Source organism: Molothrus aeneus, chromosome 26 (genome assembly GCF_037042795.1).
Source record: "Molothrus aeneus isolate 106 chromosome 26, BPBGC_Maene_1.0, whole genome shotgun sequence".
Classification (NCBI taxonomy): domain Eukaryota; kingdom Metazoa; phylum Chordata; class Aves; order Passeriformes; family Icteridae; genus Molothrus; species Molothrus aeneus.
In genome coordinates, this window is record NC_089671.1 from 3,302,818 (window position 1) to 3,320,457 (window position 17,640).

At 45.1% G+C, this 17,640-nt stretch overlaps 1 protein-coding gene across 1 annotated transcript in view; it reads left to right on the top strand.

The window, feature by feature from the left end:
• The first annotated feature begins 2,076 nt into the window (after positions 1-2,076).
• The window catches only part of PRKCA (protein kinase C alpha), a 145,567-nt gene continuing 130,003 nt past the window's right edge, over positions 2,077-17,640 (top strand). The window contains exons 1-2 of the mRNA XM_066565870.1: positions 2,077-2,314; positions 5,519-5,550. Coding sequence (XP_066421967.1) covers positions 2,142-2,314; positions 5,519-5,550 — 205 coding nt within the window. The 5' untranslated portion in view covers positions 2,077-2,141. The remainder of the gene's footprint in view (positions 2,315-5,518; positions 5,551-17,640) is intronic.

Here is a 17,640-nt window from a genome sequence, read left to right on the forward strand (position 1 = left end):
GCAAGAAAAATCTATTCCCTCTGAAGAGGAAGAAGAGATTTGCAACATGTGCAGAATAGGTGGAGACCAAATTAAAAATCTTTATATTTCATTGGATTTCAGATCAAATTTGGAAGTAGTAGCTCGCAAAATAAAATCCACGAAGCAAGGGCATATGGCAGCAGTTTCTAGGGCATCTGGTGTGATTCTCTAAGTTTAGAGAAAAGCAGGGCCATCCCTGTCATTGGTTATTTGGTGAAATGCCATGGACATTCCAGTTCTGCCAAGTTGCACCCAGAAACTGAGGCTTTTAAATTAAGATAGTAGGTAGCAAGTTATTTCTGTTCTGTGCTAAGTGTCCATGCACACTTTTCCCATCAGCACTTAATTTGAGTTAATTAGCTGGCTTTCATTCTTCTGAAATAAAACATTTTGCACATGCTTACACAGACAGATGAGTGTAGATATACTGGGGTAGAACATTTAACATGCATTTATGTCCCATATGTGTAAATTTGTAACCACAGTAACAACATTTATTAAAAACAATATGATTAATACTTGGTTTCTTTATGTATATATTATGGTTTTATGTTAGCATAGTCATGATTTTTCTGAGTGTAATAATTAATATGAGAAGATGCCATGAGCAGATGTTTCTGTATGCAGGGAGTTGTGAATATTTTGTGTGTAATTTGAGTAAGGGAAGATGGACAGGTCTATTATTTTATGGAATACTTGATGACATAAAACCAAGGCAAAAGTCTGTTGTGTATGTGCTGAATGCCCTAATGAGAGAAAGAGACCTGGTGAATGTTTCCTACACTTTTTGTTGAGGATTTTCTATTGAAATAAGATGCGGCATATTTACATTATACCACGGCACAGCGGCAGGACATCCTGTGGTGCACGGCATCTCAGCGCTCACATGTCTGTGGCTGCGTTTGAGAGCGGCAGGAAGGGGAAAGGTGTGCGGGGGAGAGCACAGGGCTGCACTTTGTTTGTTGTGGCGCAGGAATAACGATTCTCGGGTGGGTGCAGGAAGAGTGTGTGGCGAAGGCGGCCGGGAGCAGCGAGGGGCAGGTTCCCCGTGCTGTGTGACACGGAGGTGGCTGTGCCGGGCCGGGCGAAGGGAGGCGGGGATGGAAGCAGGGATGGAGGTCACGGTCCTGCAGGGAGGGGAGGTGTGGGTTTCCATGGCTGACACCGGGCAAAGTGTGTGTGTGTGACCTGCCTGGGGCTGCCTGAGTGTGTGAGGGGAGAGAGGACGGGCTGCTGTGTCTGTGTGGGCATGGAGGAAGCTGGGGGGTGAGAGGAGCCGGTCTGTGTGCAGGGGTGTGAGGGGAACCTCTGTGTGTGTGAGAGAGAGAAACAGAGAGGGGACCTTCTGCGTGTGTGTGCGAGGGGATCCTCTGTCTGTGCGTGACACGGGAGTGAATCTGTGTGTGTGTGTGAATCTCTGTGTGTGAGGGAATCTCTCTGTGTGAGTGAATCTCTGTGTGTGGGGGAGAGAGAGAGAGAAAGTGAGAGGGGAGATTCTGTGTGCGTTTTAAGGGAACCTCTGAGCGTGCGCGTGTGAGAGGAGCTTTTCTGTGTGCCTGTGTGTGAGGGAAGCCTGTGTAGGTGAATGCGGGGGGGGGGAACAGGTGTGTGCCTGAGTGGAACCGGTGCGTTTTGGGGGGAGCTGATGAGCGGGGAGAGCCCGTGTGTGTGTGCGAGCCCCCGGTGAGTGTGAGAGCTCCGGTGCGTGTCCAAGAGAGAGCAGCCGGGGTGTGTGTGTGTGTGTGAGAGAGCCTGCGGTGTGCGTGAGAGCCCCGGTGTGCGTGAGAGCACCCGGGGTGTGTGTGTTTGAGAGCGAGAGAGCCGCGGGGCGCGCTGCGGGAGCTGACGAGGACCAGCAGGTGCGGCCGCCCCCCCGTTCTCCCCCGGCGCTCCCCGGCGGGGGCGGCCCCGCGCCCGCCCCGCCCCGGCCGGGGGCTCGCTCGCTCAGCCGCGGGCGGAGCAGTCAGCGAGAGGGCTCGGGATCCTCCTCCGCTCCGACGTCAGGCTGGGAGCGGGAGGCAGCGCCCAGCGCTGCCGTTGCCAGAGGCTCGGCGGCCGCCGGACGGGGCGGACGTCGGGGCGGCGACTCCCGGAGCGGCAGGGGGTGGGGAGGAGGCGCTATGGCCGACGTGTTCCCGGGCTCCGAGCCCGGCGCCGACCCGGAGGCGGCGCGGCGCTTCGCTCGCAAGGGCGCCCTGAGGCAGAAGAACGTGCACGAGGTGAAGGAGCACAAATTCATCGCGCGCTTCTTCAAGCAGCCCACCTTCTGCAGCCACTGCACCGACTTCATCTGGTGAGATCCCGGGGCGCGCGTCCCCCTCGCGCCCGCCGCCGCCCGGGCCCGCTCCGCCGCGGGGGATTCCCCGCGCTCGGGCAGCCCCGGCTCCGGTGAGCCGCCGTCCCTGCCCTGCCTTCCCTTCCCCGCCCACCCGCCGCGTCCCCGGGCAGCCAGGTCGCGGTGCCGCCGCTCTCGCCGGGGCCGGGCAGGTGACCCCGCTGGGGGTGACCCCCCGTGTCACCTCGCTGCCCCGGCGCTGTCGCATCCCCCTTCCGGCGGGCCGTGTGCGGCCGCCGCCGCTCGGGGAGCCCGGGGCTGGGCGCACCCCGCTTTCGGGGCGGCGGGAGCCCCCAAACTTGCCGGCGCTCGGGGGGTCGCAGAGACCAGCAGGGTCTGGAGCCCCGCGCTGGGGCCGTCGCTTCCCACACGGTCCAGAGCTGTGTTTCTCACCCCTTGTCCCCGGGTTCTGCTCGGCTGAACGGGCTGGGGGGCTCAGCCGGGCACAGCCGCGCTGGGACGGAGGGTGCCGGTGTCAGACCGGGGCGCTGAACTCGGGTCCCCCAGCCTTAACTCCTGGTCAGTGCCTGCCCTGCTCCCTCCTGCTGCCGAGAGCGGGCAGCGAGGCAGGGGAGGCACCGTGACACCGCTGCCCCGGTCCACGCCGAGGAAAGGGAGGGGTGGTTTTTGTGAGAGAAGTGTTCCTGCCTGAGAGGGCAGGAAAACTCCCTACCAACACCCTGATTACTGAGGTGCTAGGGAAAAGTGCACCCATGGGTTCGTGCGGTGCCGGGGCAGGGCGGCAGCTCCGCGCAGGCCGGGCCGTTCCGTGCCCGTTCCGCGGCCCGAGCGAGGAGCGGCGGCCCGGGCTCGGCAGGAGCCGTGGGAGCCTCGGGGATCCTGGACCTGCACAAAGAGCTCGGGATTCCCCTCCTTCACCTCGCTGCAGCCCTGCTCCGCTGCTCAAGTTTGCACTGCGGCTCTGGGTGCTGAAAGCGAGAGCTGTGATTTATTTTGGCCGAAGTTGTGAAAGGGTCTGCCCGCAGCTGGCTGTGTCCGCGGCACGCTTCTTGCTCTTTTTATGTGTGTTTATGTGTCTGGACACGGACCTTTTCCTTCCTCTGTCAGTTTTCCTCTGCTTGCATGCTGAAGTAAAGACTGTGCTTGTGCCAGAAATGATTGAAATATATTCACAGAGTAAGGAAGGAAAGCTGACCTGGTAGATTGCACAAGAAACAAGTAAAATTTCTGAGTTTTTCTTTCTTTTAAATTTTTTTTTGGGGAAAAAAAAGTGAAGTCGGGTGTGGTAAAATTGAGAGACCTTCAAAAACTGCTTCAAAGTTAATCTAAACCAGAATGAGCTGGGAGGTGTGAAAAACCGCTGCAGGGTTATTGCGAGCGGCGTTTGTGCACACCAGCAGCACAATTATAAAACAAAGCAGAGCTCTGTCACCAATGACAGGGTGGATTTGGAACTGAAAGGGTATCCTGTGGCTGACAGGTGGCAAGAGCGACTGTGCTCTTGTCTTGTCGTGCTTGCTGAGCCTGGGGAAGCTCCTCACATTCCTTAGAAGAGCATCTGACACCTCGAAAACTTGTTTGGTTTTCTGGTTTGGAGATGGGCCGCTCTCAAACCACCATCGCGCACCATTGAGTGTTTCCAAATTGACTTGTGTCAATTAACAATGTTTGAAGGTATAAAGAACGGTAAACATAACCTTTCAATGAAATTTACAAATAGATTCTTTTCCTTAGATTACGTTTCATCAGGCAATATTTACCAAAATAGTTTAGTGCCTCCTTTTCCTCTTCAGCAACTTTCACCCCTCTGCTTTGGTTCTGGAGTGTTGATATTTTTTAAAAGACTTTTTACTTAAAAATTACATCGGAACTGCTCTGGGAGTGGAATGGGCTGCGGCTCTGCAGGGATTCAGCTCAGACACTGAGCAGCAGCCGTGCTTCTGGAGTAGATAAAACAGGAATATTTGCAAATAAGTCTGTTTCAAAGGATTAAAAATTATCTCAAGTCTGTTTCATGTTCTTAGTCCTGCCATCGGCTTTCCTGTGATTGCATTTCCACGCTTCCAGCTTTTGAGTTTTGTGAAGATGAGTGGTAAAAGCATCAGAATGACAATATAGGCACATGTGCAGCCAAGTAAACAATAATTTGATTTTTCTCCTGGTTTTCCTAGTTCAGGTTTGCTTATAGTAAGAAGTTGTGCAGAAAAATGTACAGAAATGCTCTAAGCTGCGTTGTTTCAGCTTTTTCCTGAAGGAACAGTGCACTGAAGGTTTTGTCTCTTCCATAAATAAATAAATAAAAAGTGGATAAATTGTCGATACTTTTTTTTTTTTAAGAAACCATTTCCATAAAGTTGATAATTAAGCTCCATGTTGTTAATTGCACGCAGCTTCTCCGGCTCGTGGCTTTTGTCTGAGTGTGAGCAGCTCCAGGTCTCCAGATGAAAAACAGGCTGCAAAGAAAAAGGCAGAGAAATGTTTAGAGGCAGGATATTCAAAACAGTTATTTTTGTGGGAAGAGAATGTTAGATTCTTTAAGATAAACAAATAAATCCACAGCAGTGGAGTTTGCCAGAGGTACAAAATGTGTTGGAACTCTGGATACCACTGTCATTGTATTCATTGCAGAAGCGCTACACACACATTTGTATTTCGTTATGGAAATGGAGCAAGGAAGCTGGAGAATAATCAGTATGAAAATCAGGGGCCTGTCTTCTCATTTATGTTGAAACAAGCAAAACTTTTCACCTGCTTGCTTTCCATACAGCAAACTCCAGCTGAGCCTCACAACAGCACTTTGTAATCCCAAAATCTGGATGAAACCCCAAGCCTGGTTTGTTTTACGTGCCTTTGCTGGAACTTGGAATATTTCACGTGGCTGTTAAATATACATGTGGCATTCAACGAGTTGAAATATTATGCAGCAATCACAGATGATGATAATTGTAGATCCAAAATAGCTTGTAAAATAATAATAATAAAAAAATTGTTGCCAGAAGCTGAAATTACATAGCTGGTGACAGCTATTGTTCTCTGCTTTGAAATGGGTGGGCTGGTCTGTGTTGTGTATTTGAAAATCCGTTGCTGTCGTAGCAAAACCTGAAGTAATTTAATATGAAGCTATTTTTATGTTTTTAGAGATCACTGAGTAGAAATTAAAACCAAACATACTAAGGCAGTTCTTTTTCCTTCTTTACACAGGGGATTTGGGAAGCAAGGATTCCAGTGCCAAGGTAAGCCACAGCTGCTTTGCTGGCACACATAGGTGGTGGCACCTCATTCTAAAGGTACCCAAAACTCACCAGCCAAGAGAGAAACGCTCCTGGAAAAACCGAGCAAGCATCATTGCCTGTGTGAATTCTAAAAGAAGGCAATTATTCAATTAAGTAATGATTGATTTTTAATATAATTTACATTCAACAATCAAGTAATTATTCATACTGTAATAATATAAAAAGTTGGTTTGGTTTTTTTTAAATCCCAGCACAGTAAATATCATATAATCTGCAAGATTCTAACTTTTCATGGAAATAATCTGTGCAATTTAGCTTTGCAGAGATCATTTTTCTCATCAGAAGCTCTTGTCTGTGTGGGCGTTTTGGAAAATGGATTCACTTTTTAGTCATATGGCTTCTTTTCATAACCCAAAGTCCCTGGTTTTCATTTTCATACAATGCATGTTCAGGAGGACCTTTGGCTTTATCTCTGTATTAGGACAAGACAATTCCATCTTATGTAATACTGAATTACAAAAAAGAAAAATCCACCTGTACATAATCACTGATTTAATAAACCTGCTAACCCTGAGGAACTGAAAGCTGCTGTAATATAACTGTAAATGCTGTATTATCACACAGCCTGTATTTCTGCCAAATACTTATCATTATTTAGCATTTAATCATGAAATAGCCACACCCAGCTAGGGCAGGTTTTTTCCTTTGTCATATGTTTGCTTAATTAGGATGAGCCTTTTTGTTGTCCCTCTCCCCACCTTCTCCCTGTGTGTTGTGTACTCATTAGCTGGCCTCTGCCTTCTTTCTTTCATGGCATTTCTGGTGGGCATTTGCTCTTGCCTTAGAGCACATTTGACTCTCCTGAACATTGCTTTTACATAGCAGTTAGGGAAATGATGGATTCTGTGGTATTTTTGTGAAAGTTGATGTGAGCTGATGCTTTTGGAAATTAAACCTCTGAGAAAGCGGATGTCAAAGACTGATGCTTTTTAAAGATTAGCAATAAATAAGTTTTCTTTCTGCAAGTTGAGCCTTGCAGACACACACAGCGTTTCCTGATGGAGGTGAGCAGACATCCATGATTTTTTCTCTGTGCCCCAAAACATTAATATTAAATTTTGTAGATACCCTCCAGGTTTTTGCCACCCATCACATCCAAAGCAGTGCTGTAGACGAGTGTGCAGTGCTTAGGTGGCAAGGGAATGGCATTTCCCCAGTCTCATGCAGGACAGCTCAGTGCTTCCTAGTTCAGGAATTATTTAGAGGTTCATTACAGATTTCTGTTGGTATACAGAAAATAATTGAGGTTGCATTTAGATGGTGCAGTTATCCAGCTTAGCTTTTGCAGCTTGACTTTCTCCTGTCTCCCAGCTGGGGGCTCAGGCTGGGCAGGGTGCCCTGCCCTAGCCACAGATCCACCCTGGCCTGGCAGCTCATCTCCAGGGGCTTGGATTTCCTTTCCTCTTCATTTTCCTTTCCTCTGTCAGGAGTTCCTTCTAACATTGTCATTCTGTGAGCCAGGAGCAGTTCTGCTGCTGAGGACTGATCTGTACAGAGCCAGCTGAAGTTCTCATTCAGTCTTGTTTCCCCTGCAGATGCCATTCATGCACACAACCAAGGGTAAAAGCAGTAGAGCAGCTCTGTTTGTTTTTAAATGCCTCAGAAGTGACACTTTTTAGGAATCTAAATATGTTCCAATTTGACTTTTGTCTGTATCAGAATGAGAACCTACACTTTCTCTTTAAAGCCTGCTGTATCCAGTGGTTTTGTCTGTGTTCTTGGTCAAAATCTCTGAGAAATATTCTGATTTAACATGGCTTGAAGCAAGCTGTTGTTTGTGCACTGATAAGTTTAAGTGATGGGGTTTTTTAACCATCATTCATTACACTTGTGTTCAAAATCAAGGAGTTCATATTCTTGGGATAATACTCTTGAAAAATAAACTTCCATGATAAAGTTAAGCCACTGAATCAGTATTTTTTCAGTTCAGCTTTCTGAAGCTTCTATCTCAAATGTCACCAGTTAAGGCTGGAAAGCCAAATTAGTGCTCAAAATTACTGAGAGCACGAGGAATTAAAACCAAAAGTCTGAAACAAGAAGAGAGGCTGCAGAAAAAAAGCCTAATTTCTCTAATGAAGTGGCTGTCTTTACCGAGAAGAATGACACATGGAGAATAAAGGGGAATTTTCAGTAGGACATGAAGGAAAGAATACTGCAGTGACAGCTCTTAGCATGACTGGAGTTCTTGGTCCTTCAGTGTTTCCATTCAAAGAAGCCTTTTCTACTCTGTTTTGAAGAGTGTTGTAAAATCTCCCACTAGACACAAATTCTCAGGCAGAATTCAGAGCTGAGGGTTTTGTTATTTCCAAAGTTGTTTGAAATTCTTCTGGCCTTTGATCCCAAGGGGAAGGGGAAGGCCCACAACAGTCACACACCACACTCAAATGATGTTTCTACTATAAAAAACTGAAGTTCTATCAATGTTTTCATTAGAGTTCTTTAATTAAACAAAAGGTCTTAATTGTTATGCGGTTCTAAGCATTGCAGCAAATACAGTATGTTTTTATATATTTTTAAAACTTCCATTAAAAAAGTGTCCTAGTTTTATTTTTTAGATGTCCTCAAACAAAATATTTTCATTTAATATTTTAATATAGATTTTATTAGAATTTAAACTAGTGAAATGATCTGAATTTGGACCATTAATCCCTTTTTTCATTGGACTTGCTTAGATCCTGTTTTCACTTGTATGTTATCACTTTGGTTTTCAGATTTTGATACCTGTTTCTACTGTAGTGTTCAGCTTCAGCATTACATGAAGACATTTAAATGAGCTCCTTAGAATTGAAGAGAATTATTTCAATTTATTTTCCTAAAACCTTTTACAATATAATATTTTTCTACCTCCTTATTTATGGGATCCTGATGAATTTGCAAAAGACAGCAAATTAAATTTTGGTGTGATTTTAATGCCCTGAATGTGGCAGAGGGTCAGGTGCAATTGCATTATTACCACACAAATGCTCAGCCAGGGACAGTCCACATCCTAAGTAGTTTGTCTTTCTTAATGGGTGCATTTTAATGTGGCTGCTGAATATTCCAGCAAACAGAAGCTCAGAAAGACTGCTGAGGTTTGCAGCCAGCCATGTGTTAGATCATGGAGAGGAGACAGAATTCTGTTGCATGATTGAAAATAAGAGAAGGGAGTTGGGGATCATGAAGTAGCAGTGAAAAATGTCTTTTTGGCCATGCATGGGTTTGAAAGTGAGCTTGAAAGACTTCAGCTGGATTAATGTTCTCCTAGGGATAGAATTCAGGAAGAATTTCTTCACAGGAAGGGTGGTCAGGCGTTGGGAGGGGCTGCCCAGGGAGATGTGCAGTGTCCATCCCTGGAGGTGTCCAGGCAATAACTGGGTGTGGGCTCAGTTTCTGAGCTGGTGACAAGGTGGGGATTGGTCACAGGTTGGACTCGAAGGTCTGGGAGGTCTTTGCCAACTTCGGTGATTCTGGGATTCTGTGCAATTTTTATTCCTCTTTTTAGAAAGCATTTTGCCTTTTGATATTTGTGGTTTGTTGTTGATTTATAGAAACATGAAGTATTTTAAATATTGTGCTTGTGAAGCAGGAGTGCTCATTCTGCTGTTTTGCCTTTGCTGTTGATCATGTCTGTGGCAGTGCAAACACGATGGGAGGATTATTCCAGGAAGTTTTGGCTTTGTTTTGTTTTCTTACATTGTCAAGCAGGCCAGCAAGCTGTCTGTAGCACTGAAAGCTTTCCTCTGATGTGCACCTGGAAATACTGCAAGAGCAATATGAAAAACAGAATAATTGAAACCTTTTTCAATCTGCCACAGCATGAAAGTTCCTCTTTTGAGACAGCCAGCTTTAAATTAACCAAGCAATTAAGTTAAATTTTGGCTTCATCCTTCTTTTGATAGACTGTTCCACTCTGAGTGTAACCTAGACTTGTTTCTTTCTGTTGGATTTGTAAGAAGCATTTTTCTGCTGAACAGACATCAACAAATAGGAACTCGCTAAGATGTGAAGAACAAACATTGTAGAACATGTATTTATGTAGGTTTAGAGGTTGTTTTAAGTTCAGCACTGAAGGCTCAGCACATTTCCTCAGGGCAGAAATATTTTTAGTTGCAGTAATATAAATGTGATCAGCTCATGTTCCTGATCAAGGGTCTGTTGTTCATTCTCTCCTAAATGGTTAAAATTTGTGGTTAGTAACAGCAAGTTTTCCCTCTTTGACTGATTGCTGCAGGCTTTACTGAACTGCAATATTCTGCTGTAGTTCAGCTGTGAAATGCATTTGGCTTTAGGATAGTAATGAGCTGAGGAAGAGTTTCACATTTGTTCCCTAATTTACATAAATAAAAATTAGAGAAATCAATTAAAGCAGATCATTATGCTTCCCTATCTGGGCAAGTATTGCTCTTTCCACAGTTTTTTCCTGTCTTCCCTCAATTTATTTTCAGATCAGTTCTCTCTAAATGTTGAATTTTACCTTCCATTGTTGTCCTAAGCTGCTTGGAACAGCTCGTGCCATGCTGGGTCTGGGCTGGGCAGAGATCTACAGCAATTCCTTCATTGGAAAGGAAAATGGGGACATTTTATCAGTTTTTAATACTCAAACGTTGTAACATTGGCACATCAAACCAGCACTTCATTTCCTCTGCATTGTTTATCTTTTATCTGATGATTCTTGACCTCTCTTCTGCAACACAAATACCAAAGAACCCTTTGGTACCACCTCATTTTTAAATGATGTATTTTCATCAAAAATGTTCTGTTAAAGGTCTGTGTAGAGAAACTAATTTTTAATGTTATGTGATTAAAAGATTTGAACCAGTGAAAACTCTCACCACTTCCAACCTGGCCGACACACAGAGTTTTTCATCAACCCTCAGTGCTGATATATTTACAGTAGGAGCAGCACCATTTATTCTTTTCTGTGTCTGGATCAAGGCTTAATTCTTAGTTTTCCATTCTGATGGCTGTGTTTCCCCTACAGTTTCTTCCTTTTGCAATCTTCATTTTCCTTTGTAACCTAAGAAAGAGAAATCTATTGCATCGCAGCGTTGTTTCTCATAAAAATAATTTGTCTTCCTTACTTGGAAATGTTTTTGCCAAAGGGTGGACAAGACACAAAGCAAGTTCCTTTTTCTTTGCCAGAACTGCTTCTCTTGTATCATTATCATTTTTGTGGTGAGATGGGGTATTACAGACCAGGGCTTGAACAATGTGGGTGTTTTCCTTTGTGCTCTTTACATTATTTATTAGTCATGTGCTACAGTTTACATTAACTAATGTTGCTGAAAGCCTGAGATTGAGAAATTAATTCCATGGAAGGCTGTGACTGTGGAGCTTGAAAGTCAGCATGAAATCTTCTGAAATGGGAACTCAGGAAAAAGACACTTCCAGCAGCTGCCTCATTAATGTATTTTTGTGTGCATAACTTGGAGGTATCTGTTCAAAAATGGAACCCCCCAGAGCAAAACCCAAACAGTTACACACACTCCCCAAAAAGTAACAACCCAAACAAAATAATGAACAGCACCTGGGAGCATAAATTGTATCTGCACAGAGTTTCCACGATTCCTCTCTCTGCTTTGTCCTTTCCTTCGGCCTTTTGCCCTCAGCCTGATCTGTGGACTTTGTATTTCTGGACTCCTTCTCAAAGGGCAGTAATTTTACTCATCTGCAGATAATTTGACATACACACACACAGATAAGATGCTTGTTGTGCATTTGTCTTGTCAGCTTCTATTTATTGTTCCTCCCCTCCTTTGGCTGTCCTTACTTCTGCAACATCTGACCCATTTTTTGAGGAAATACGGTGCCATTAATTGCTGATGCCTGTGAAAGTTGAGATTCTGTTCCTATTTCTGCAGGTAAACTCTGAGAGGTTTTTGAAAAATTGCCCATGTTCTGAGTTCCTCCTGAGAACAGCAGTGATGGGTGAAACTCCTGAGTCCCAATGAGTGCAGACCAGGAGAACCCTTTGGAAGTGTCCATCCCAGTCATCCCAGCTTTGGCTGTGTTGCTGGGTGATCCTGGAGCATGGAGCTTTTCCTCTGGGTGCTACAGAGCAGGAGAGTTTTGGTTCCAGGATCCCACTGCAGCTCAGCAGATATAAAAGCCCTGAAATTGAGATCTTAGTTCACAGCATTTCTCTCCACAGATGTTTTCCTGTTGGAGCACTACCTGACAGTGTAGATGTGCAGGTTCTACTTTCAGCCATTGTCTTCTGTGCTGGAAAGGGGATTTGCTGTCCCTGAGCTGGGTAGAAGGGGCAGCAGAACATCTGTGTCAGGGCAGGGAAGGTGCCTCTGTGCTGGTGGGGATTCTTTGTTACTACAATCACATGCTTTCACAAAAGTTCAATGTATTGAGTAGATCAGGATGTGTCACCGTTCCTGGAGGCATTTGAAGACGTGGATGTGGCACTTGGGGACATGGTTTAGTGGTGGCATTGGCAGTGTTAAAGGTTGGACTTGATGATCACCAGGGTGTGCAGTGATAGGACTGAAAGAGGGCAGTTTACATTAGAAATTGGGAAGAAATTCTTTCCTGAAAGGCTGGGCAGGCCCTGGCACAGGTGCCCAGGGAAGCTTGGCTGCCCCTGGATCCCTGGCAGTGCCCAAGGCCAGGCTGGACAGGGTCTGGGGCAGCCTGGGACAGTGGAAGGTGTCCCTGAACATGGCAGGGGTGGCACTGGGTGAGGTTGAAGGTCCCCTCCAACCCAAATCATTCCATGATTGTTTGCAGGTCTTCTCCAGCCTAAGTGATTCTGTGATTCTCAATGCTCAGTGCACAATTTACTGTGTAATTCACTCAACACTGAACATGGCAGTAAAATAAATAAATATGGAGTTGTACTCCTGTTTCCTAGAAAATGCTCTTGGTGATACTGTGCTCATCAAACCTCAAACATAATTAAACCTTGTCTTGCAGCAAACTTTTTTTTCTTATATTCCATTTGAAGAGCAAAACCATCTTCACCCTCCCCATGTTCTACCATGAGAAGTTTGCTTTGTTCACTGGCATTGGTCAGAAATCCCAGCAGTGAGTTCCAGTTAGGAGACTGACTGTTCCAGAGTCCTGGATGTAATTCCATGATGCTCTTCAGCTTCTAACTGGACATGTGGGAGTGATCCCACATCCCCAGCTGACAGATAAACCACTTTGAGGCCTGGGCAAGATAAAGTTTGTCATATTCTTAATTTTTCCCTCTCCCTGGTTATCCTGTGCATCAGCTGCTGTTACACAGCCACATATGGTGTTCATTTTATACAAGATTTTTTTAGATGCCATGAGCAGAATTTAATGAAACGTTGGAAAGAAAGTTGCAAGAAGATGAAGAAAACAGATTTCCCTGTTGGGATGCATTGATAATTATTTCTTTTATGTGTGCTTTTGTGGGTTTTTTCACTTAGGGTGAGAGGTAAAAATAATAAGTTATTTAATACATACTCTAGGCTCAGTTCCTCAGCTTTTCCATCTGCAGTAGAAAGCATGAAAATCTAAGAGAGGAGCACTCTCTTGTGTGTAATTAATAACAGGACCTACCCTTTAAGTGTTTTTAAATTCTCGTGGATGCTGAAAATTTTAATTCTAACTGTTTCCAGCAGTGCCTGTTGAAGGCATGGGAGAGGTTGGAGTTGGTTATCAACTGTTAATTTTTCAATTGCAGCTATTTATGAATAATGCCTTCCATAAATGGGATGCATAACTGTTACCTTCTAAGTCAGGCAGCCAAACATGTGCATATGTAACTTTCTGTGCATTGCAGTGTCATTTACTCTGGTTTCTTAATTAGAATGTGATCTACATGAAGTTTTTTTGATCCTTTTTACAATTGCATAATACAGCCTTTAAGATACTGCAGCCATGTAGGTCTTTTTTTCAGCTTATATTCAAGTTGGCTTAGTTTAAATTTTGAAATCACATTATTGTATTAATTAGAATCTTTTCATCAAGTGAGCTTTATTAGAAGTCTGAAATATGTCCTTATTAATATAGAAGTCTACTGGAATTATTATTTTTGTCTGTCCTGTCTAGTTTACAAAATGTCCTTTTTATTTATTGTTTAGTCTGATACAGAAACACTTTTTGAGCTAAAAGTGCAAATTCATCCAGAAAGACCAAAAATATAGCCATTATTGCTCTTAGTTTGCTACTTCCTAGTTTTTAAAATGAAGCTGCAAAAGTCTAATTAATGCTTGTCTTGATTGGCCTACAGTGGCCTGTCAAGGTTTAGATTTGCTCATCATTTACAAATAGAAGTTTTTCCACTGTCAGAAGTGTCAGTGGATGGACAGTGATAACACAAATTGCATATTCAGGGCTTTATTTGCCTTGTGTAGCAATTGTCAAGTTGTCTTCCTTTTGCTAAGAAAATACCTCATCTTTTTAAAAACTGGTTTTTAACTGAGTTGCAGCTATTGCTCCTTACTTGTCTTTAACATCAATTAAAAGTTTATATACAGCTCTCAGTATTGCATACACTGCAAGCATTTCCATATAGTTAAATGAAGCTTGTAATTTATTCTGAAGCAGAGTTTTATGAAGATTGTGTTGCTGAGAATTCAACATTTTTATCTCTCTAAATGATCCTTACACCGATGACACAATTGAATATTGGTGGCTATTATTTTTTTGTCATTTTCAAATACAAAATCTACAAGGATCAGATGTTCAGAAGTTGGCTTTTGACACTAGGGTGTGCATGAGGGTGTCCATTTAGAATATGGTGAAAAAGGATTAGTGACTCAAAAGTGGTATAAACACTGATTTTCCTTATTTTACTGCTGAATGAGGGACCAGTACATATCCAAGGCATGGACTGTAGATAGAAATTCTCATTTTGAAGAGTGCTGAAGGTTATTCCCAATATAACCCTCTTCCCAAACCTTTTCCTTTGAAATTATCAGCATTTTTAACTTTGAAATTATCAGCATTTTTAATTTCCCTGGAATGTGTGCTGAATGTGGTATTTCAGCTTCTTAGTAAACAAGCCATTATTCATGTACAAGAAGGAGTTGGAAGAATACTTTATCTTCTTTCAGCTTCTAGTCTGTGTGGGTTTATTATTTTGGTTTTTACTCAGCAGGATTAGCCAGAATCCATGTCAAAGTAATCTTGTTCTCAAGAAATTGGCCTTTAATAGTAAAGAAAAAAAAGAGAATTTTTATGTTCTGAGAGTGCAGAAATAATCCTTGTTTTATGCAAAGTGGTTGTGTACATCAGTGTTTTATTGGGTTGATTTTCAGTTTTCTTTGTTTCTTAAGGAAACAAAGCTGTTGGGAAAAATCCCCCTGATAATTATTTTTGCTCCTCTATCCCCTATGTGCCTTTCCATGGCATCTCCTGATTCCCAGGGAGAGGTGTTACTTCTCCTGTTCCCTAGAGCCTCTTACCTGAAATACTTTTCCATTTCTTGCATGCAGGCTTTGATCCTGAGAGGATTTTTATGTGTCTGAAGGTGACACCCTGCGAGGTGCTGACAGGTTCTGGGCAGCTCCACTTTTCTTCTGTTCCAGAATTGCATAAAAGAGATTTCAGCCTAACAATTCCCTGAACTTGTTCTCATAAAAAATATTACAAAATAATGATAAACATAGAAACAGACTAAGCAGCAGAGTTTATTTTAAAGTGTATATACAGTTATTTTTGTGTTCTTCCATGTGACAGGTTAGCTGATTGAATTTCTGATGTGCTGTAAAATTAGATTTTGGACTGTTCCTACCTTGTTTGCAAACTTTAAATTAATTAATTCTGAGCTTATTCCAAGTATGTCAGTTTTATATCTTCCTTTTTTTGTCATCAGCTTTTGCAAAGTGCATCTGCTGGATGTAATTTTATAGAGTGAAACTTCCCTGTTAAAACAAGTGATGTGGATGCAGCAGAAAGCAATAGGTAGATTCCTCTGGTGTGTGTTTCTCAGTTCTGCTCTGTGGCTTTGAGACAAATACTGCAACGTTACAGAAAGAAAGGAGAAAAATAGGATTTCATTTATGGTCTGTTTCAAATAGTTTGATGCCTAGATATTGCTCAGAATTTCCTCAGATCTTATTGAGAGATCCTAAGCTGTGAACCTTTAAAACACAGCAAAGGCTCAATAAATCTTGTTGTGCAGCTTAGTTAAACTGTATTTTATGGTGTTTTTAATGCAGTGTATGGCCAGGACAAACACACAATTGTGGCAATTGCCCAAAGACCCTGGGGAATTTTGTGTTTTGTTAGATATGAAAACTTCCTGGAGTATCATTCTTAGCCCAGTATATCAGTGAGACAAAGAGTGTTTTTTTTTTAATGGTAGTTTCTTTGTGTTCACAGAATCACAGAATGGTTTTGGCTGGAATGGGCTTTAAAGCCCATCCAGTGCCACAGTGGAAGGTGTCCATGGACAGTGGAAGGTGTCCATGGGCAGGCAGTGGAAGGTGTCCATGGGCAGGCAGTGGAAGGTGTCCATGGGCAGGCAGTGGAAGGTGTCCATGGGCAGGCAGTGGAAGGTGTCCATGGGCGGTGGAAGGTGTCCATGGGCAGTGGAGGGTGTCCATGGGCAGTGCAAGGTGTCCATGGGCAGTGCAAGGTGTCCATGGGCAGGCAGTGCAAGGTGTCCATGGGCAGTGGAAGGTGTCCATGGGCAGGCAGTGCAAGGTGTCCATGGGCAGTGGAAGGTGTCCATGGACAGTGGAAGGTGTCCATGGGCAGGCAGTGGAAGGTGTCCATGGGCAGGCAGTGGAAGGTGTCCATGGGCAGGCAGTGGAAGGTGTCCATGGGCGGTGCAAGGTGTCCATGGGCAGTGCAAGGTGTCCATGGGCAGTGCAAGGTGTCCATAGGCAGTGGAAGGTGTCCATGGGCAGGCAGTGGAAGGTGTCCATGGGCAGGCAGTGGAAGGTGTCCATGGGCGGTGCAAGGTGTCCATGGGCAGTGCAAGGTGTCCATGGGCAGTGCAAGGTGTCCATAGGCAGTGGAAGGTGTCCATGGGCAGGCAGTGCAAGGTGTCCATGGGCAGTGGAAGGTGTCCATGGACAGTGGAAGGTGTCCATGGGCAGGCAGTGGAAGGTGTCCATGGGCAGGCAGTGGAAGGTGTCCATGGGCGGTGCAAGGTGTCCATGGGCGGTGCAAGGTGTCCATGGGCGGTGCAAGGTGTCCATGGGCGGTGCAAGGTGTCCATGGGCGGTGGAAGGTGTCCATGGGCAGGCAGTGGAAGGTGTCCATGGGCAGTGGAAGGTGTCCATGGGCGGTGGAAGGTGTCCATGGGCAGGCAGTGCAAGGTGTCCATGGGCGGTGGAAGGTGTCCATGGGCGGTGGAAGGTGTCCATGGGCAGTGGAAGGTGTCCATAGGCAGTGGAAGGTGTCCATGGGCGGGCAGTGGAAGGTGTCCATGGGCAGTGGAAGGTGTCCATGGGCAGGCAGTGGAAGGTGTCCATGGGCAGTGGAAGGTGTCCATAGGCAGTGGAAGGTGTCCATGGGCGGGCAGTGGAAGGTGTCCATGGGCAGTGGAAGGTGTCCATAGGCAGTGGAAGGTGTCCATGGGCAGTGGAAGGTGTCCATAGGCAGTGGAAGGTGTCCATGGGCGGGCAGTGGAAGGTGTCCATGGGCAGTGGAAGGTGTCCATGGGCGGTGCAAGGTGTCCATGGGCGGGCAGTGGAAGGTGTCCATGGGCAGTGGAAGGTGTCCATAGGCAGTGGAAGGTGTCCATGGGCAGTGGAAGGTGTCCATAGGCAGTGGAAGGTGTCCATGGGCAGTGGAAGGTGTCCATAGGCAGTGGAAGGTGTCCATGGGCGGGCAGTGGAAGGTGTCCATGGGCAGTGGAAGGTGTCCATAGGCAGTGGAAGGTGTCCATAGGCAGTGGAAGGTGTCCATAGGCAGTGGAAGGTGTCCATGGGCAGTGGAAGGTGTCCATGGGCGGGCAGTGGAAGGTGTCCATGGGCAGTGGAAGGTGTCCATGGGCAGGCAGTGCAAGGTGTCCATGGGCAGTGGAAGGTGTCCCTAGGCAGTGCAAGGTGTCCATAGGCAGGGACACTTCCACTGTCCCAAGGCTGCTCCAAGCCCTGACCAGCCTGGCCTTGG